Consider the following 22,349-nt stretch of genomic DNA (forward strand, 5'->3'; position numbering starts at 1 on the left):
AGAACCATTGTCACCAAGTTACTGTCTTTATATGATTTATTAACAGTAATGCAATGAGATCCAACCTCTTTTGTTTGTTAGGGCTGCAGAATACCCTGAGTAAACTTCATAACTGACAAATCTCCGTACAGTTCAGCATGAAGTTTAATCTGTTTAGCTTGAGTGTCGGGACTTTTTTAACCAAGGGAGAGCAACACAAAACATAGTAAATATGTATTTTGCTTAATATTTAATAAAATACTCCTTGTTTGTTTTTGTCTTGAATGTTACACGGACTGAAGGGTTCTTGCAAGTATGTGAAGTTCCTGTTGTCTCGCTTCTTTCCAATAAAGACAAAGCTGGCCTTTTCGTGACCTCACAGCCAGTACAGAGTATTAGTGCTTAGGACTCCTTAACTTAAAATATAATTTGGAGAACTGCAGAAATGTTCTGTGCAGTTAGACATGATTAGTCCTTAGGAGTTTAACAGCTGGTAACGAGTCTGTACTTTTAGCTTCAATAACAAATTTGTTCAAAGAGAGTTCTAAGCTTATAGTTAGTCCTAAACTTAACTATTAAGAAAAAAAAAAAAAGTAATTTGAATTACAGCTGGAATATAGTTGAGTATGTTTATGGGCTTTTACATGAAAGCTGTATTCCTCCCTGCCTTTTCAAAAGACATTAATTCTGTAAACCTGAGCATAGCATTTTAAACACAGTCAAGTGTGTTGTGATATGCCTGTAGGTGTTAACTTACATATGTTGGTTGATTACAATCATTGTTTAGTAACTGATTTGGGGGGAAAGGATTACTACCTTCTGGTCTGAAATGTTTAGCAAAAAAAATAAATAAAAATCAGGCAGTTCTCCTGATACTGCTTGGGATGAAAAGCCAGGGTGAAACTGATACATCATTCATCTCTAAATTTATTGTCTAATTGAATGTTGGAATGTTTTTTTAAGAAGGACAGATAGGAACCAGGACATGAAACCAGTTAGTCTGTGGAATGATGTTATCTCTGTAGTGTCCTAGAGCTAATAATCAGCAGAGGAAAGGGCAGTAATGAAGGATGCTTTCCTAATAGGACTGCAACAAGGTAATTTGTCTGTGAGAGAAGATTAAGAGATACATGCTGACCACATTCTTGACTCCATCTCTCTAGCTGACTTTCTGCATTGCTCCATGAAGCCAGGATGACTTCTTTTCTCAGGCTTGCCCTTCTCGAGGGGGTGCTTTATCAGACTGCCAGCATACAACGTCCATGGAGGCACAGTGGATCCAGAATGCATGATGGGGAGGGAGGACCCTTGGTTGACCAATAATGTCCCAGGGGGTCGTTGTCTGCACCCAGTCACTGGGGTTTGCTGCACACCACACCACACTGTGAGGCACACCACACTGGAAGGCTCGAGGTGTTAAAACATCGGTGGAACCAAGGGGCATTGCTCAGCTCCAGCTCTGGGTAAAACATCTGGCATTTCAGTGTGCAGTGCCCCTCCAAAGGGGGCTTTGTGGGCAGTGCTCTTACTAAAAAATTCCCTTCAAGCATTGCCATTATTATGCTTATAAAACAGAAGAAGGAAAATAGCATGCAGAGTTTAAAACAAAATCTCAAAAAGCAATATTTAAATTCGCAAGTAGGTGCGTTTTTTTTTTTTTGACTGCTGTTCATCTGATGGTGATCTTATTTCCTAAGTACTGCATAATTGTTGCAGCTATGTAAGTCTGCTTATGCTTCTGTCTGTTTAGGCATAGACTGAAATTGTTTTGCTATTAGTACCAAAAAAAATTGTCCTGAGGTAGAAAAATGTCTAACAGATTTCTCTCTGGTTTTCATGTGTGTTAATTTTTTTTTTTTTTTCCATTAAAGAAGAAAATATGAATACTTTGGTACTTCTGAATTCTTAATAGTTTTGTTAAGACAGGTCATTGTAAATTTCCATTTAATATTGGACATATTAGAGCCGATCTGGGGCTTTGGTGTATTAATAAATTTAAAATTGTGTCCCAAGCAATAGCTGTTTGGAAACAACATTCCATGCTGATATTTCTAGAGAAATATGAAACCTTCGTAGCTGTTTCTTAAATGTAGGCAAGCTTGAAGCTAAGATTATTTTATGCAGATATCTTTAACTTCAGTCAAGTTTTAAAACTTGGATGGAAATTCTTTGTTTTGCAGGTAGACTTAGAAATATGTTCTTCACATTTTTCTAAAATTCCTAAAATGTTTAAACTCCTGACTTTCTCTGTTGCTATTTTTTAATGTAACATTTCTCTTCATTTAGTCTGATAGTTGAAAAAGGCAAATCAGGTTCTGTTGTGTTGAAACTTTTGAAGCAGCACATTCAATTCCTTGTTTTGTATATGCTTTAGACATCCGAAAGAAGGGACTAGAAGATGAGACTTAAGAGGGGTGTCTGGGGGAAGTGGGGTTGTTTAGTCGGGAGAAAAGGAGGCTGAGGGGAGAGCTCCTTGCTCTCTAAAACTACCTGAAAGGAGGTTGCACCAAGGAGGGCGTCAGTCTCTTTTCTCAGGTGACAGGTGATAGTACACAAGGAAATGGTCTCAAGTTGCTCAAGGGGAGGTTTAGACTGGACATTAGGAAGAAATTCTTCACAGAAAGGGTGGTTAGCTACAACAGGCAGGGAAGTTGTGCGGCCTCCATCTGTGGAGGCATTTAAGAGACGTGTGGATATGGCACTAAGGAACACCACTTAGTTACTTGATTCAGTAGGTCAGATTAATGGCTGGATTTGGCGATCTTCTCCAGCATAAATGATTGTGTAAGTTGGTGTGCCTTTTGCCGATGTTGCCCAGTGGTGCAAGTCTCTAGTGCTACTCCACAGATTTTGTAGCATTCCAATTACAAATGCAAAGTACTTATCTGGCTTTTTATTAAAGAACAATTAAAAAGCATAGGGCAATCTTCTTTCTTTTTAAGTACTATAAAAGTAAGTCAGTAAACACTAATTTTTAAGATGTGAAATGAGCTTGTGGAATTGTTGGACTTCGGGGAAAGAAGAAGAGAGATAATAGTGAGCTCCTCTTGCCCTTGATGAAGCTGTCTTACTTAAGAGGGCTTTAGAAGGCCCCTGTTTAGGAAGTTATCCTTAAGTCAATTTGTGAAATCCTTTTTCACCATGATACATGTGGAAAGAAAAAATAAAATAAAATTAAAAAAAAAAAAAAAAAAAACACGAATCCCTTAGGAATGAGCTTTTATAGACAACTCTAAGCGTAGCTTTGTCTCTTAATCAGGTCACATCTGGGATGTTAAAGTGTAGTGTTTAGTATTATTGCTATTAATGTAATCACTGTTTATACACAGAAATAACTTCAAACTGAAATAGCTTCATTCAAACTAGATGTTACATGACTAGAAGGGTGTGCATGCTGCTTTAACAACTTGTCCAGCTTGAAAATGTAAGTTCTCTCTTTGTGGGGAATTGGTCAGCTTTTCACAATGTATTTAACCTGAATAACAACTCCAGCTGCTTTAGGTAAAAACATACGTGCACACACGTATCGTTTCTCATAAGCTTCTCTGTGGCATTCGTAGTTGTATTTACACAGGTTAGAAAACAAGTTACGGCAAAGAACTCATAATCTACATGTAGACTGCAATGGAGAAATAAGACAGAAGGAAAATGTGATAAGGAAGAATAAAGTTTGTAGAGAAGATGTATGTATGAAATGACTGCCATTCTATATGCGCCGTGGAAAACATGCTCAGTGAGAGGGGAAATTAGAGCAGTGAGCTTCAACTTGAGTTGGAAGGAACTTTCATGAAGGTGTCAAGGTAATGCATAGGAGGGACTGCAAGAGGAGTAAAGAGCATGTTGGTGAGTCAGGTGGCCATATCTCAAGTGTAAGAATTCAATATTAAGAAAGGCTTTCATGTGTTACATTTATATGGTTACAAATTTTTCACCCTTTAAATCTGAAGGTCTGGAATGATTAAAAGTCAAGAATAATCAAAGCATGAAATCTCGGCGTCTAAATCTCGTGTCTAAAATTGTGTAGTGATCTAAGCTGTATGGAAGACTTTTTTAAAAACGTTTAAAACTAAAGTATTAAGGAGAAGACTTTTTAAAAATTACATTTCTCTGTGAGTATATATACCTACATGTGTGCACATGAGAGGCTGGTGTTCTGAAGACCATGTATAAAAAAAACTGGAAAAGGCTAGAACTCTTTCCCTGGATCAAAATTAGGCTATCCCCTGTTTATACAGTAGTGGTTTTGATGATATTGATGGTGCTGCTATATTTTTTATGGTCTTCCAACTCTGTCTTGAGGGTGTCAGAGAAACCTTTTTTTTTTTTTTTTTTCTTTGGGACTCACTAGGGCGTTTAGAAAGTCAGGTAGATGTTAAGGTAATAATTTTCTTTAAGAAATTATTTTTTTTCTTCTTGTTCACCTTTATGGATCACATGATTGTAGAAAAGGTACGAGGGTGCTATTGCTGAGTAATTTACACCTCAATAGTCACTTTCAGAACTTGAGGACACTGATACGTTTGAAATGCTTTTTCATATTTGGTATCTTTAATAACTAGCTTTCTGAAATGAACTGAAAAATCTGGAGGTTTATTTCAAAAATATGGTGAAATATGTTGTTCTTGGTGCTGCATGCAGCTTTTTCTGTCCTAACTGCCAGCAGCTTTCAGGTGGTTTATTTACCATTTGCATGTTTTTGTAAAAGTCTGACTTCAGTTAGATTTTTGTGTGTATGTATAGTACTAGGCATATTGGATGGTATACAGATACACTTGTAATTCTTCAAAATACAAACTTGCTGTAGGTTATTGTGGGAGAAAGGGGAGGATTTGGCAAATAGCTCGTTGAGAACTGTGTACATTATTAGGCTGAGGTTATTCAGCCTTGAGCTCATCTTTAATCATTGTTTTGTCAGCAGTTTAATTAACCAAGCAACACTTTTCCTACTGATTTAAATAGGTGAAATATCAGATAACCCAGTCATCTGGAATCTTTTTTTTTATTATTATTTTATTATTATTATTATTTTATTTTCTTTTTTTTTTTAAGTAATCCTAGATTTTTTAAAAGCATTTATATCCTATTGGTATAGTATTAATAAATGCCTGGATCATTTGTCTGTTGTGCAGCTTCCCTCTTAGTGGCAACAGTACCTCAGTACTATGCATCAAAGATGTGATCACCTGTAGATCTGGTTCTGTTTTACGTGCAGCCTTGCTTTGCATCTACATGCTCTATCTTTGTTGTCCATTGAGATTGTGTCCACTGTAACACTAGAATGTAAAACTGAAAAGTATGCATAAAGAGGATTTACCTTTTGTTTGCATAGGACCTATAAATCAAGTTGTATGTTAAATATACTTGCGTTTGTCTAGTCCTACATTTAAAAAACAAAAAAGATCTCCTGATGTCTCCTCTGATTCAGAAATCTTGTGTTTCAGTGCCTGACTAATCTCTGCCTTGCTGATGCTTTTTGAATGAGCTTCGTATGTGAAAGCTCTACTAATCCTTGTACTTACTGTTCGAATGTTTGCTACAGGAAGCGAGCAGCTGCAAAGCATCTAATAGAGCGCTACTACCACCAGTTAACTGAGGGCTGTGGAAATGAAGCCTGCACGAATGAATTTTGTGCTTCCTGTCCAACTTTTCTCCGTATGGATAACAATGCAGCAGCCATTAAGGCCCTCGAGCTTTATAAGATTAATGCAAAACTCTGTGATCCTCATCCCTCCAAGAAAGGAACGAGCTCAGCTTACCTAGAAAACAATTCCAAAGGTGCCCATAACAATTCCTGCACTGACAGAAAAATGAACAAGAAGGAAATGCAAGGCCCAAGAGATGACTTTAAAGGTAAGATGTTGTTTTAGATTCTTCCTAAAATAGAACACATTTAATACACGCAAGTATAAGTCTACAGATGTCAGTTTGGTGGTGTTCTTTTGATTCCTTAAGTAAAATAAAGTATTCGGCCTTCAAATATTTCATTATAGATTCTATAAAGTGGCTGGGTTACTTCTGAACACTGATTCCAAATCTGGATCTTCACTACATCTCTGTTAAAATTCATATGCATTCTGAGATTACTGTTTCTACAGACATGGAAATTTTTAAGTGCTGTTGTATGCCTATTTTAGTTCAGTTAATTTGCCTGGTTTTACTGCCCTGTAGTTAATGGGGCAATTGTAAAATGTATATTTTGACTAATTCCAGTTTCTGTGTTAAGAAACGTAAGATGAACAAAATGATACAATGGATAATAGGCTTGAACAGTGGATTTTTGGGGGAGAAGAAATGGGACTAATAAAACCTTGGGACTGTCCTCTGAAGGTTTGTTTTGGACTGTCAGTGACTTTAACGTGTACCCTTCTCATGGTCTAAACTTAACCCTTAGTGCAAAGCTGTGTCTTTACCAAATGTCAAACCTTCCAATTATGATGACCAGCCATATTTGCAAAGGACGTTGTTGAAGGAAGCACTAGAGAAAGAGACCGCTGCCTAAGATGACATCTTGATTGTTACCTAAAAACAGACATCTTTAAAAAAAAATTAAAAAACACATCTACCAAGTGAAAAAAAAGATAAAGCAAAATATGTAAGCCAGAATTGGGAAGAGAAATATGATTCTGTACATCTTTTCAGACTTCCTTTTAGCTTTTTTAAACTCTGCTAGCAGGAGTCTGCAAGAATCAGTTTAATTGTGACCGAAGTCTGTGGTGCAAACAGAAATCCCAAGCTAACTGAAATTAGAGTTATTAACCATTGAGCAGACTTTAAATGTTGTAGTAGATGGTACAAGCATGGAAGCTTAGATTCATTTGTTTCAGCTAAAAAAAGGGAAACCATTTACAGCAAAGAATTAAAAAGGCCTGCAGAATCAGCAGTGAACTGCAGCTCTGTTATAGGAGATCTGAGATGCTCCAGTCAATACTAGCATTAGTTTGTTCTTCAGCTGATGTAAGCATGTCTCCTCAAATTATTTATGATCTGAGTAAGCAAAGAAGCAAACAGTAGGGAGGGGAAAAGGGATCCAGTGTAGTGTTAGACTGGCCGGAGAGGCATTAGGTCTGTTCTCTGACTTGTCTCTTGGTTTTGTGTGTTTCTGATGGGGGTGTGCACATAAAGGATTTTTGTTCACCTACCCCACCCTGCCGTCCTCTCTCCACAATGCAGATATGAGTCTTTGTGCTCTGTCTCCAGAGGCGCTCTGTCTAAAGCAATGACTCAGATCTCATGTACTGTAGAGTCGCAAGTGCTGACCTGTCTTGGTAGCTGTATGGCCAGAGCATTAATGCGTTGTTAAATACCATTTGGGACTCTTACTTACCTGCGGAAAGGAATCCTATCTAAGGAATCAAGTGCTCAAGATTCCTATTCTAAATTGAAAGTTACTACTACTGGAGTCACTTCTAAAGCTTGATTTCATGTGTGAATATGTCATGGAGTAGCGTTAGAGCAAGGTTTGAGAGGAACCGTTTACTTTGTTGGATCACTTAGTTGTAGTAGAAAGATTGAGAGAAGGTGTGTAAAAGCTCACAGCCAAACATTAGTTAAAACTGTCCTGAATAGAAGGAACCTCCAGTTATGTCTGGCTTGCTCTCCAGGTGATCAGTATTGGATACAGACATATGAGATGCTGATGACCGCTATAAAGTAAAATGCGACAGGCCCTGACAGCAGCTCAACTGGAGCGTGGTCACAGGCTATCACTTAAAGCTGTAACAAAACTGCTTATGGTAATACTAAATATTTTAACAGGAAATAGCACGTGGTTTCTTACTTAAATACTACAAATCTGTTAAAAAAAAAAAAAAAAGAATTGTGTTGAAAGCATGGGAATTTAAAATGTGTTATTAAACTGTCAACTTTATTGATAATTTCTGTGCTATAAGTAACTTCCATGCTGTGGAGTCAGTGAACTTGAGAGTGTAGTCCTTGTTTTGAGGAGCTATGGCATAGAACAATCTGTATCAGCCGTTAAATTTATTTTAGGCAGGTTTGCTGCTTGCATACGCACGGCAACAGATAAAAATAGGAGATGTACTAGGACTGAATCCCTTCGTAATATTTTCAATGCTGTTACTTATTTAGCAGGACAGATTTTAGTTTTGAAGCTTTTTCCCACTTTCATGTTTGTTGGAAATCAATCTCAGTAGCATGATACAGACTTAATCTTTCCCATGTTACATGTGCCCTAAGAATGATTTTGGGTCTCTGCAAAAATCAATAAATTGTCTCTGCATGATTTAGTTTGTATTTTTAACTTAATGACTGCTTGGAGTGAATGTTAAGGTAGGTAATCCCATTTCAAAATATTTAATCATATACTGTGTATAAGTATATATATTAAGATGATACAGTTACTACTTTCTTCAGAGGTAGTTATACTGGTGGTGTTGATGGATACAGTGATGTGATGCATGTCCTCAGCTCTGCAGAGATGCTATTACACAGATCGGGTTTTCATTTCTATGTGATTATTCCCCCGGTTTGGAATAATCTGAATGTTTAAACTAGATTGGCTTTTCAGTGTCTGATCATGTTTGGTGGTTATTCTACTCTAAATCATCACCTGATGCACATTTATGGGTACTGCTTGAGAAACAGCAGAGAAAACTACATAATGCTTTCTCCTTCCCTTAATAAAGAGTAAGGAAGATTCAGGTTAGCAAATGTATCCCCAAAGGAGCTATTGCACTTGGAGAGGGGGGAACAGGTACTTGGAGCCCATGCTGCTGTTGTGTGTAAACCAGCTTGATCATCTGAATAGCATGGTGATGAGTGTACTCCAGTGAGGCCTAGTGTACAGAGAAGTAACTCACCTGCCCATCTGTGTGTGTAATTTAGAAGGCAGCATACATTTCTAAACATGTATTTTGTTTTTTTGAGTGACTTTTCAGGTACGTTTAGTATAAAATATATACTGCAGAAAACATTAGAAATAGAAATAAACAAGAAATCTTATATTCCAGTTAATATACAACAAAACAAATTGCTGAATCTTTTCAAGGTCTGTTTTTAAGTAGGGAAGTGTGTAGATGAAGTATGCGCTCTGAAAAAAAAACGATAGTTTAGTTCAGATAGTTTAATGACTTGTGTGTTAGCTGTGCAGTATTGTTACTGTCTTAAGACTTTCAAAGCTTAACATCTTACTGATTGCCCTAGTTGCTCTTGGTTAGACAATATAGCACTATTAAATATGACCAAATGTAGTCAATCAAAAGACAGCGAAACAATTTCACTGTCACAGTATGTTCTCTGATTCGCATCCACAAATGAAATATTACACAAAAGAATTGTGAAAGAAATCATGATTCTTCATGCTATTGAAATGGAAATATGTTTTGAATTTATCAAGCATTGACACTGTTTTCTCTAAAGCGTGTTAATTATATACATATTTCATGAGTAGAGCAAATAATTCTTATATTTAATTTTAATAAAATTAAAATATGTCATCTCTTTATAGATGTGACTTTTCTAACAGAAGACAAGATATATGAAATTCTTGAACTATGTCGAGAGAAAGAGGATTATTCCCCTTTAATCCGGGTGATTGGGAGAGTATTTTCTAGTGCGGAAGCATTGGTCCAGAGCTTCCGAAAAGCCAAGCAGCACACGAAGGAGGAGCTCAAGTCCCTTCAAGGAAAGGATGAAGACAAAGATGAAGATGAAAAGGAAAAAGCTGCCTGTTCAGCTGCTGCTATGGAAGAAGATTCAGGCGCATCATCATCTTCATCATCAAGAATAGGTGATAACACACAGGGAGACAATAACCTCCAAAAATTAGGCCCTGATGAAGTGTCTGTAGATATTGAAGCAGTCAGGCGGGTCTATGATAGATTACTTTCTAATGAAAAAATAGAAACTGCCTTTTTAAATGCACTTGTGTACTTGTCACCTAATGTGGAATGTGACTTGACTTACCATAATGTGTACTCTCGGGATCCTAACTATCTGAATTTGTTTATAATCGTTATGGAGAATGGCAATCTTCATAGCCCTGAATACCTGGAAATGGCTCTGCCGTTGTTCTGCAAAGCAATGAGCAAGCTACCCCTTGCAGCTCAAGCAAAACTGGTCAGATTGTGGTCTAAGTATAGAGCAGACCAAATTCGGAGAATGATGGAGACATTTCAGCAGCTTATTACTTACAAAGTCATAAGCAACGAGTTCAATAGTCGTAACCTAGTGAATGACGATGATGCTGTTGTTGCTGCTTCAAAGTGCTTGAAAATGGTTTACTATGCAAATGTAGTAGGAGGGGACGTGGATACAGATCATAATGAAGAGGAAGATGAAGAACCCATCCCAGAATCAAGTGAACTAACTCTTCAAGAGCTGTTGGGTGAGGAAAGAAGAAATAAAAAAGGTCCTCGAGTGGACCCTCTGGAAACTGAACTGGGTGTTAAAACTATAGATTGCAGGAAACCACTTATTCCTTTTGAAGAATTTATTAATGAACCACTGAATGATGTTCTAGAAATGGACAAAGACTACACTTTCTTCAAAGTAGAAACAGAAAACAAATTCTCTTTTATGACTTGTCCCTTCATATTGAATGCTGTTACCAAGAACCTGGGATTGTATTATGACAATAGAATCCGGATGTACAGTGAACGACGCATAACTGTGCTCTACAGCTTAGTTCAAGGACAGCAGCTCAACCCGTACTTGCGACTCAAAGTGAGACGTGATCACATCATAGATGATGCACTTGTCCGGGTAAGTCCTGCGGCAGCGGCATGGAGCTTTGGTTGGTTGGGTTTGGCGAGAACAAACTGCACAGGCTTCAACTAACTGGAAAAGACTGCTTGTGGATCCAGTGTTTCATGTACTAGATTTCCTCTAAAAGAATCCCATGGCTTTGCCATATTAAGCTTGAATTCTGAGCCTGTTGCTGGAGACTTGCATGGTCAGCAGAACCAGTTTTGCTCAGAGCACTTGCATCAAAGAGTTCTTGACCCTCATTAACAGGTTCTGTGCTGTTACACATCTTAGTGCAGAGGGTGGCCAAATTCTGTTTCAATGCCTTATTTTCTGTGTCCTCTGCACTGGGTCATCTTTTGATAATATCTTTTTTTCAGGTGGAAATTTGAATTAAAGCCTTTCCTTTCAGTTGTGTACTATTGTTGTGACTTGTGGTCTTCTAGGTGTAAAGTGTGTGGAGTGACTACTTGATAAGTAGAACTTCGCTTCCCTAAGCCTTGTTGGTATTTGGTGCAAATAATGACTGAGAAAGGGGAAGTAAGACCTGTTAGTACTTGAGAACTGAGAGCAGCCTGTTTCTGAATATGCTGGCTTCTTAAGGTAAAACTTGAAAATCCTTGTTCACACCTTTTTTGAAGATGGGAGTTGTGCAGAATACAAACTATGAAGAATATTTCACACAAACTTTTTTAGTAACTAGGTCCATTAATTTCAGGACTTTCATTCCCTTTATTTTTTTTGCTTAAAGCTGTTATTTTTACAGAAGCTCATTTTTCTGTGTTCTGTTAAAATCACAACAGTCCTTGCAAACTTTTAAACTTAGCTTTTAAAGCATGTTGCTAATGAGCCAGACAAGGGTGTGTATTTGGAGAGAGTTTGGGGACAGTATGATTTCTTGCTTCTCAACCCAATAGCTGCTTCTGTTTAACTGCTGTTGAAGATCAGTTTTGAGAGCCCTAAATAAGCTTCCACATTGATTTTTTCAGTGTACATCTGCATTTTCTGATGAGTTAGCTGCTTCATGCAAATTGCTAATATTATCACTTAGCATGGAAAACTTTTGTCTCAAGTACCAACAGGTGTGTCAGGAAGGGGGGGAATTTGCAGTGCAGAAGTGGCTTGTCTGTAAGCCCAGTTATCGTATCAGGCAAGTGAAGAAATACTGCTGTAAGATTAAGTCCTCCTGTGTACCACTTTTCTGATTTAAAAATGGTCTTTGTAGTTTCGCTCTCTCTGGAGCTTAGAGTTGTGCCCTGTTAGGTTTTGTCACCTTGAAGTAATGAGGTTTTTCATTGATGCTCTTTGGCTTTGAGATAGGTAAATATTGGAAAAGAGGGAGTAGCTTCTCTTCAGGAGAGAATGGACTGAAACAGGTTGAGAGCTAGTTTTGGGGAGATGTTCTCTTAAAGTCAGTTCGAGCAGATTAGAAGCAGACCCTCTTCCTCATGCTGATGATGGGAAAGGGTATCTTTAAATATGTAAAGGTATCCATCTACATATTGCTTGTTGCACTGGGGAGTTGAAACCTTTGAGGACAAAAGATGCTTAGTGTTGATTAGAAAGTTCATGGGCAACATCAAGTTGTTTCAGTTGCTGCATCTCAGCAGTGCCACAGCAGACATCACTGCACACTCCTGGTCTGTTGGAAACTTAGGTAATTTAAATCACTTGAAACTCAAGTGTATGAATTTAAATGGCAATGCATGTGCAGCAGCCCTAGCACAGCCCAGCAGTCTACAAATACATGCCTGGGCAGTTGCCATGGATCCTCTTACGGATGTTAATTTCAGCTGTCAGAACGTGTTAAATTATGGTGATCTGACTCTGTCAAAAACCAAAGGAGAGTAAGAATTTTAGGCTGTTTATTCTGAGATGAAAAAAGAGAGAAAAATGCAATAGTTCTAAATTGAAGCAGTCTGAGCTGTAGTGAAAGCAAGTGGAGCCCAGGTACTTCTCAGAAGTGGAAAATGGATTATCCTCAAGATGAAGGAAGACTCACCTTCCTAGTTGGAGGAAGGGAGCTATACATGACATTTCAAACACATGCAGCAAGGTACCTGTTGTGAAATAATTTGGACTGAGGAAAAAAGTGTTGATAAAAATACTGATTGATATAGAAGTCACCTTTTATCTATTGATGTGTTTTAGTTGACAATAAGGTATCAGTGCTCAAGGAAGAGATTTAAAATATTTCTGAGGAAGCATTGAGAAAGGAGGGAATGAAACAATGCAATGTCTCTGTTAACCATGTGCTTATCTCTTCTGCATTTGTTTCCTATTTTAATGTCAAAGGATGTAGTAGAAATAAATTCAGAATTTGTGGTCTCTTCAGAGAGATTATGAAGTCCTCTTAAAGGAAGAAAGATGACAGGACATAAAAGAATGATGTAAATCTGCTGGTAGCTGGATAAGTGTAGTCAGGGAAATACTTCCACAGTGTTGTCTTTGCACTTAATTTGGCAACTGCCAGATTGATCAGTTTCAGAATTGCATGCTGCTGTTATAGTACTTCCTATAATAAATTCAGAACACTAATCTGTTTCCACTTCCTTATTGGCATGAAATGGCTTAGGACAATCCTCTGTATTACATCCCAGTCGTAAGTGACTTCCCTTGCCTCTGATGGCAGTCAAAGTTGGAACTGTAGGTCAAAGGCTTGATGCTGTTAGCAGTGGCTGCAGTTTTGGGAATGATGTTGAACTTTGGAAGGGTCTCACTGGAAAATACTAGGAAAAAAATGCCAAGATAAGTTTTCAATCATAAAAGCATAGTCTTAAACCTGATCAGTGACAAAACAGTTTATAAGCATGCTTAAATTACAGGTAAGAAATACAGTTTCTGGTATTTTACCCTTTCATTGCTTTTTTTGCTTCTGGGGTTTTTATTTAGTGAAATTGTTCATATGAATTCTTACAGACATTTTTAAATTGACAGTAATTTTTTAATCATGTCAGTAGACTGGTGTTTTTAGAGAATATTTACTGCAGACTTTGGCTATATATGGAATTTCTTGGACAATTTCACGATGAAGGCATTCTCAGAAATATTGATTAAAGTGAGGTTGAGATGATCTTACTCATGTTTTCTTTATCGGTACTGGATCTTTTTAAAGCAAATACATCAATCAGATTTCATAATTCATATTAGCAAATGGACTGAGTGCAGGTCTTTGCTAATTAGGCTGGTTTTGCCTTCATATTTAATATTTAAACTTCTGGAGTTTGTTGTGTACATCTTGTTTTTTGGACTTCATTAAAACAAATGTGAACATTGAATGTTTTTAATCATGGTAGGGTTATTTTCCTAGAATTTGAAGTAATGCCTTTTAAGTACTTGCTTAAAGCTGCTTTTTTAATAAGCAAGTTGTAGTTCTCCCTGGAATTAATACATATAAGAAAAAAATCATTTATAAATCCGTTGTTCAATTTCTTTGCATGTATGAAACTTATTTTTCTGATTTTTTTTAAATTGAAATTGACTTAATGAAGCAGCCTTTCTTTGTCTTACATACTTACTGTATACTTCATTGTATGTACATTATTCTGAAAAGTCCTCGGGGAAAATGGCAAAGTGTTTATTCCTCACATTTATTACAGAGCTTTTACACCTGGGAGTTGGCAGCTCAGTTTGCAGTCCTAGAAAGCAGCTGACATGTTCTCTTGTGTCTAATGGGTTTCTTTCAAGAGGTTTTCTGGACTACAACCGAGCCACATTAGGTGGATGTGGTGGTAATGAAAGGTTTATCCTTGAATCCCCTCTTCTGCCTTTTCATCCCCCAGCAGCTATTTATTTCATCCCCTTCCTCTGAGTTGACTCTTATTTTGCACAGATTATGTGGATTTATGCTCAGGTAGCAGTAATGGAAATGGTGTGAGTTCCCCAAGTGGAAAATGTGGTGGGTTCCTCCAGCAGGATCTGGCTAGTACTTGCTTGCAAACTAGAAATTCACTTTGACAAATTTGGTGTTGAATTCAGGCAGCAGGCAGCCAGCCAGCCTCTTCTAGGTGCAAATGACTCTGCTAAATGCATCCGTGAGTGAAAACTCCTATGTGACAACTCAAGCTAGCGTGCAGATTCTCACAGGATGTTAAAACCAAACACTCCTGGAGCTTTAACACGTTCTTTGAGACTAAGCTGATTTTTGTGTGTGTTCAGCTGAGAATCTCAGCCCTTAGCGTGCCTTGGTTGCATGCAGACTGCGTACATCAGTACAGCCAGATGTAAGCTCTGCTGGCAGGCATATGTGTGAACCATGAAATGCAGCTTGAGAGGCTGCTCCTTAGTCACTTTTTAACTATTACTCGCATGTAGTTGTGCACGTGGACAAAACGTTCTGACTGACATATGTCACGATGTGTCTCTGGTACTTCAAAACTTGGAGCAGTTGTAGTCACTTTTACCTTCTAGCATGGAAAGTATTCCTGCCACTGATTCTGAACTTGGGTGATATATGCTGGAGCTTGAGGCTTTCTGATTTTTCACTGAACAGATTATTTCAGTTACTGTCAGTTTTAAGATGATGACCATTACCTTACATGGCATTACATTAAGGTTTTAAATATTTTCTTCTGTCTTCCAGTGGACCATTTCCTATCTTTCAGGAAAACACAGCGCTGTTCTGTAAGCAAAGTAAATCATACGGTCTGCTATGTTGTGGCACACTAACATAGTTAAGTCAACAAAATACACTTATTTGTATAACATCATATCTCAACTTTTTAGCCTTTCAATTTGTATATACTCAATTTTTGAAGGTTATGGTTCAGACAGTTACGCAGATGCTTTCTAGGAAGTTGCTGGAAAATACAAGGACTTTATCTGCGGGGCCAAACCATCTTGACAGAAAACATCAGCTTCTAAAACTTTGGGAATCCACGTGCACACAGACTGGGTTTATCCAGCAGAATCTATGTTGGCGTGGCCGAGACAGCTCTACTTCTTTAAAAAAAAAAAATTAATCGTTGAAGTTCATACTTCCTTGCTGTGGAAGCAACTGCAGTTCTACTAAATTACAGTGCCTCTACTATTGTGATGATGTTTTCTACCGAGTTTCATTTATTTTCTTATTAAACGTCACTTGAGAGAGATGGGTATTCAAAAGAACAGCTAACGCTGTGACTTTCAGTTGAGCAGCTTAGCAACGTTGTCCTCATAAAATCTACTTCAAGGAACGTTATTAGGCTTTGACTAGAAATACAGGCTTTTTGGTAATCCTTTATCTGACTTCCTCGCAGATGTTTGGCACGGTGTTCCAACCAGTGTTGCTCAACTCAGTGTTTCCTTCCCCTTTTTTAATACTGCATTTCTTTTACATTGCCCATTACAGCCTAGTTCTGAGCCAAAAATAATTTCCAATTTTTTTTTGATTGCTACATAGGCAATACTTGCCTTCTCAGAACTCATCAACATTTGTAAAACTTTCACAAGAGTGGTGGTAGTAGGTACTGCAAAGCCAATGAAGTCATGGATGGGAAGAAAAAAGTATTAGGGTACTTGTAAGGGCAAATTCAGATAGGAGAACATCTCTAGAACATCTCTCTATCTAATATATAACTGGTACTTAAGGTCTGTAGATCACTACTACTGTTTTTAAAATAATAACAATCTGCTGTAATTACAACGTGCTTTGTGCTCTGTCCTACTCAGGAGCAAAATTCTTGTTACACATTTGTAAGATGCTTATCGTAAAGATTTATTTGAAAGGTAAGATGCAAAACTACATTATTGTGGGAAGCATATGGTGAGAATATCAAACTGGGGGGAACTGCAACATGGTCTTGCAGCAGAAGCATTGTTGATTTAAAAAATACAGTGAACTTAAGTTTAAAAAAAATGGTCTCCTTTGGGGCTAAAATGGTTCCTTGCAAGTGATATACAATAGAATACCAAATGGATTGACTGCTTAATGTATTATATAACTGTTTTTCCAAAGACTCTTGTAATTTAATGTGCATCTCAGTCTAGTAATCTGACCTCACTTACTTTCATTTGTGGAGGCTTCATAGCTAACCTCTGTTTATTTAACTGAGACTTATATTCTAAGGGGTTACCCTATCTTTAGCCCATCTAGGTTACAGATACCCTATATCTACTCTTCCTGATGCTAGTTTTCAATACCAGTTGCTATGATTCTTTCCCCATACGCTCCTTTTGTATGAGGAGCTTCAAAGTCTCCAGCCCTGTTATGTTCCTCACCTTCAGCTCAGTCACTCGTCTGCCCTGCTGTGCTGCTTGTAATGTGGCTGGCCCGCTGCCTTGGCAGGTGTCAGCAGGAGAAAATGGCTCAGGAGAAAGTATCTCGCTGGTGGCATCGCTTCCTTCTTTGTCCTCTTTGTTCCTGTTTTCCTTTACACTCCTGTAGTCTGATTCTGGGGCATAAGGGATGTGTTAGCGCTGTGTGGATAAGGTAGGGTAGTGAAATAAAAAGAAGAGGTTCAGCATGCTAAGAACAGGTACCGGTAAGTACACTTAGCACCTCTTGGATTGTAGGCAGATCTTACCAGGAATATGGTCTTTGCAGAGGAGTGTACAGGTCCTTCCGTGCCTTACATTACTGCTGTTGAATCGTCTTCTGCACCCGAGTGTGTTTAATACAATAATGCTGCACAGGTTTGACCAATATGTTTATGCTGCTAAGCAGCATGTTTCTTGGCAGGTAAAAAATATTCTTTAATAACTTGTAATTTAATGAAAGGATACATTTCTACTGGGGGGAAAGGTGTTACAGACCTGTAATGGCCTGCATATAGGAATGAAACCCTTTCCTATGAAGCATCATTACTTCTATGTGAATTTTCACTTGCAAGGAAGCAATGCAATAGGTCTGTGTGAAGGCACTGAAATTAAAAGAGCAAGACATTTCTGAGACTTTTTCACAAAGGTCAGGAGGAAAGGGAATTCATTTGACTGTAATATTCATGTCTTTTTATTTTTTTATTTTTTTTCCTAGCTCTGTTAGTGACTACTTTTCAAAGGCATGTCTTCTGTCTTCCACTCTTAAATTATCACACGAAGGCTCCAAAAACAAATCTGTGTAGTCCCTTTGCAAAACTTTTTGTTGTCAGCTGCATAGATCAAACTGCAGTCTCTTGTAGTCAGATGAATTTAGTTATCCCAGCAGTGCACCTTGTTTTCACATGGTTTTCTGTGAATTTTGTCCAACACGTTGCTAACTTACTTGAAATAAGTGCTTAGAAGAATGGAAATGGAGAACACTAACAGGCTTAACAGGCTAACAGATAAGATCTTTGGTAAGTTTCTTGCTGCGTTAATCCCCAAATGCTAATACCTGCTTAAAGTGATTTAGCATTACTGTTGTTTTCTGATGTTTTACAGTTGTGATTTATACTTGCTTTCTTCTTAGGTTTGGAGGGTAGATTTTAATGTAGTTACTTGATATGCCATTGAGATGTACTAATGAAATAATTTCATCTGTTCACTCAATAGCTAGAGATGATTGCCATGGAAAATCCTGCAGACTTGAAGAAGCAATTGTATGTTGAATTTGAAGGAGAGCAAGGGGTAGATGAAGGAGGTGTTTCCAAAGAATTTTTTCAACTGGTTGTGGAAGAAATCTTCAATCCAGATATTGGTATGTTACCTTCGCTTCTGAGTAATCAGTAAGCTCTTTGCAGTGCCTTTCTACATTTGCTGCTTCTTTTCCCTGAAGTTCCCCAGATTCCTTGGTGATTGAGAGTACTTGACCCATTAAGGCTCAGTGTTTTGCCATCAGTCATCCTCCTATGGAGCAATGATGAAAGGCATAACTGTGTGTAGTTAGAGAAAGCTGCCATTGTTTGCTTAAAAACAAGTCAGTAGTGCAGGGTTCCTTTGCAGGGTTCCTTTGTTTGTTCTCTCACTTTTCTCCTCGCTTTGCTTTGTGATTAGCTTCTAGAATTAGTAAGCAAACCAGAGAGGAAGAACTTCTGCAATAAAACCAGAGTAGGACTATGGTGAGTTTTCGAGTTATTTCCTCCCCTTCCCCCAGCTTAAGAAAATACATAGATATACATATATATATATCTATATATATATATGTATCTATAAGAGTTTCAGTTCTTCTAATGGTTTAATCTAAAATGTTTCCAGTTTGACAGTAGTGTCAAACTCGATTGACTAAGATGTATCAAACTATTCCTAGTTCTTCTTTACCAACTACAAGGTTTCTATATTTGTTTTAAGTCACGTTTCCATTTTATTATTTTTCCCTTGCTCCCTGCACTAGTCTTTTACATTTCTGTTTTTATTCATGCACATATATGCTTTTAATGTGCAGCTTGCCTGCAGTTGTGAAAGAATTTAAATGGTTACAATATTGTGGATGCACTGTCAGCACAGAAATCAGACCTACCAGGATCCTATTCTAATTTCATAATTATGTGGAATGTGATGTTGTGTTTTAGTTCCTGTAATCTAATTTGCATTACAGCTCAACAGCTTGTGGCCACTAGTTAAATGTTCATCAAACCTTTTTTAAGAGCCATTGTTCTTAGTTTTGTAGCTTAGAAAATTAACTAGGAAACAGGTATTTGTTTTGACCAGATGAAGGAGGAAGTCGCCAGATGTGGTAACAGAATCTGGATCTTGGGACTTGCCCTTTACCAGGTTCTTGTAACAAGTGACACAGACTCGTAGACGAGTCTTAATCACTCAAAAAACTGCTGTTGGAATCAGATTGGGAATCTGAGTTAAAGGTTACTTGGAATATGTTAGAGAATGGCAAAATAAGGAAATCTTAGTACTTTGTCAAAATACTGTTTCCAACGTGAAATGTTTGTTTTAACCCGAGTTTATCTAAAGAGAACGTGTGTGGGTTTCTTCATTGTGCAATATATTGAATAGTCCTGCGTAATAACTGAAGGCTGGTTCAGCTAAGACTTTGCTAGTGTGTATACGTTCCCTCCAGATAAAGATGGATAACAGATTAGGTGTGTGCTCATGGTTTATTTTTTTAATTCAAAATACAAGCAATTACAAGCATTTTTGCATTTATATCAACTTTGCCAACAAAAAAGAGCTTTTTCTGTTTTTGGTATAAATATGTAAAAGCAGAAAATGTAGCTTGCTTTCACATTCTTTTCTTTTGCACATATATTAATATGCACTGTGGTATATGCAGTGTATACGCTGTCATACTGTGACTCCTGCTGACTTGCAAATGCTTCATTTACCAGTGAAAGAAATCCTTTAAATAGAATTTAAAAATCTGCCTAATAGGTGTGTGTGATGTTTATTGTAATAGTTCTTTGCTAGTGCACTTCAAATGTTTTCATATTAAACTACCTTGAAATCACAAAGTGTTAGATTTATAACCAACAATTCTCATGGCAAGAGAAGGAATAGCTTCATCTAATATTCTTAGCAGCATTACAAAATTGTTTTCCCCTTGTTGCATATTGCAGCTTCTCTTTCATCTGGTGTTATATTGTAATTTGAATGTTCAATAGTTTCAGTTTGGGTCAGTGAATAAAATACTGCATTTCATTTTAGCCTTTCCAGATGTGAGTATGGGTAAACTGTTAGTCCTTCATTATTATACGTTTTCAGGAATTGTTTTGACTGTTTAACTCTTCCATCATCTTCCAGAATGTACAAGTCATTCCTTTTATTATGCCAGTAATTCAGAAGCTACCTAAACTTCAGCCAATTCAGAAAACGGAATGCAGGCTTCTGTTTAATGTTTCTCCTTCATGTGCTCGTGTTGCTCATCCATCTCTGTTTTCCAGTTTTCTTGCCTGATGTGTTAGTCTGCTGTTCGCGTTCCCATTGATAGCTGACCCTGTCCTAGTACCTTGCTGAGATAAATAATCTTCTAATCTTCTTTTGGGGAATAGCCAGCCTTTTTGAATGAGTTTGCAGTTCATTCCCTTATATTCAATTGAATGAGAATTCAGGCTTCGTATCTTGTTTGAAGGTGGCATTTTCAGTCTGAGAAGGCATTTGGTGGCTCTGTGTGGCTTTGTAACCAATATGTGTATCTCTTTATCTTGTAAATAAGCATATCTTTTAAGAGCTGTTGAGATAAATCTTGTGGCAAATGTAGTTCACATACTTGACCACATGCATCTAACTTTTGCTGTGTTGAGAGGAAGGAGCATGGATGTTTTTCCTGAGATTCTGTAGAGACATCATGAGACTTAGCTGTACAAGCTGTAGGTCACTTGCAATACGGCTTTATTTATTCACCGTGGTCTCTTTCCCTCCTCTTAAGTCTGTTTTTACATTTGTCTTTGTTGCTTACGTGACTTGATACCAGACTTCATACTGGGATTCATTTAAATAGCGTATAGCCTGTATAAAAAACATGGTTTCATGAACAAGAGCTAATCTAGTGGCTTGCTACAGCAGAAGGGAGAGAAACTTTGTCTTTCTCTTGTCCATGTAGTCCTGTCCCTTCCCTCCAGCTCTTAGCAGGTACCAGTTCAGCTGTTTATTGAAACCTGCAGTGAACTTGGCAGGAAATCAGTCACCTGAAGCAGTGATCTGAATCAGATAAAGCGATAAGGGAAAAAGGAAAAACCTACCCCTTTCAACAGTGACGTACTGTTAAATTTGCAACACCTCTGTGAAACAACAGTCCTATGCTACATTTCTTCTTCAAGTTAGGATGTATGTGATAGCTGCACTAACTCAGTTACCAAAATACATCTTTATATATGTATGTGTGTTTGTGTACGTTAGCCATCTAAAGTTCACATGTAATGGTTAATCCCAGCTCATCACCATAGCTTCCAGTTCAGTGAGAGGGCTGCATATATTTTTGTCCCTTTGCTGGAATTGGCATGCAAAAGCCTTTGAGGAAAGGCTATATCACTCTATAGTAATTAGAGCTCTTCAGAATGATTTCATCCACATGGCTATTGATTGTTCTTTTCTAGTCCTGTTGTATTTATCAGAGTTAAAATCTATGTAGACTATGTGCTGCTGTTTCCTCAGTAATGGAAGAGGTAGAAAGGTTTTATATGTATGACTTCAGCGGACATTTTAGGATGTTGTATTGCAGGCCTCATGCACGCTTTCAGTCATAAAGTGACTGCTAACATTTTGAGCAGCTTCAGTTACCCTACAGGTAAGTAGCTTCTATTTTTTGCCATTAAATTCAGTGTAACTTTAAATACATTTTAGAGGTGTTCTAATACAAGTAGGTTTATAAAAGTATGTTTTATGTGTCATTTTTATTGAAATGTAACCATAATTGTTCAAAATCATTTTTTGCAGGTATGTTCACATATGATGAATCTACAAAACTGTTTTGGTTTAATCCGTCCTCTTTTGAAACCGAGGGTCAGTTTACACTGATCGGCATAGTGCTGGGTCTCGCTATTTACAATAACTGTATACTGGATGTCCATTTTCCCATGGTTGTCTACAGGAAGCTAATGGGCAAAAAAGGAACTTTCCGTGATCTGGCAGATTCTCACCCTGTAAGTTCATTATGTTCTTTGAGTTTATTACTGCATTTTCTAGGCAATACTTTAATCAAGATTTAAGTTAAACACGAGATCACTGTCAGAGGTGGAAGTGAATTAACCAGTGACTTGTGTGAAGAGTCTCTATTTGTTAAAACAAATTCATAAGCAATGAAACCTACGTATGATTTGGAGGATGCAGTGAACCTACAGGACTGGGTATTAATAAAGCTTTGCTCTGTTATTTACATGCTG

The 22,349-nt window shown here is 37.5% G+C and overlaps 1 protein-coding gene across 7 annotated transcripts in view; it reads left to right on the forward strand.

Annotated features, from left to right (window-relative positions):
* Positions 1 to 22,349, forward strand: part of UBE3A (ubiquitin protein ligase E3A) — a 50,011-nt gene that overhangs the window by 21,977 nt on the left and 5,685 nt on the right. For 5 of the 7 annotated variants that reach the window (XM_035315410.1, XM_035315381.1, XM_035315391.1 and 2 more), the window contains 4 exons: positions 5,519 to 5,829; positions 9,446 to 10,701; positions 18,133 to 18,277; positions 21,904 to 22,109. In XM_035315410.1, coding sequence (XP_035171301.1) covers positions 5,519 to 5,829; positions 9,446 to 10,701; positions 18,133 to 18,277; positions 21,904 to 22,109 — 1,918 coding nt within the window. The remainder of the gene's footprint in view (positions 1 to 5,518; positions 5,830 to 9,445; positions 10,702 to 18,132; positions 18,278 to 21,903; positions 22,110 to 22,349) is intronic. The other 2 variants (XM_035315420.1, XM_035315426.1) reach the window with 1 other exon arrangement.

Source organism: Oxyura jamaicensis, chromosome 1 (assembly GCF_011077185.1).
Source record: "Oxyura jamaicensis isolate SHBP4307 breed ruddy duck chromosome 1, BPBGC_Ojam_1.0, whole genome shotgun sequence".
Classification (NCBI taxonomy): domain Eukaryota; kingdom Metazoa; phylum Chordata; class Aves; order Anseriformes; family Anatidae; genus Oxyura; species Oxyura jamaicensis.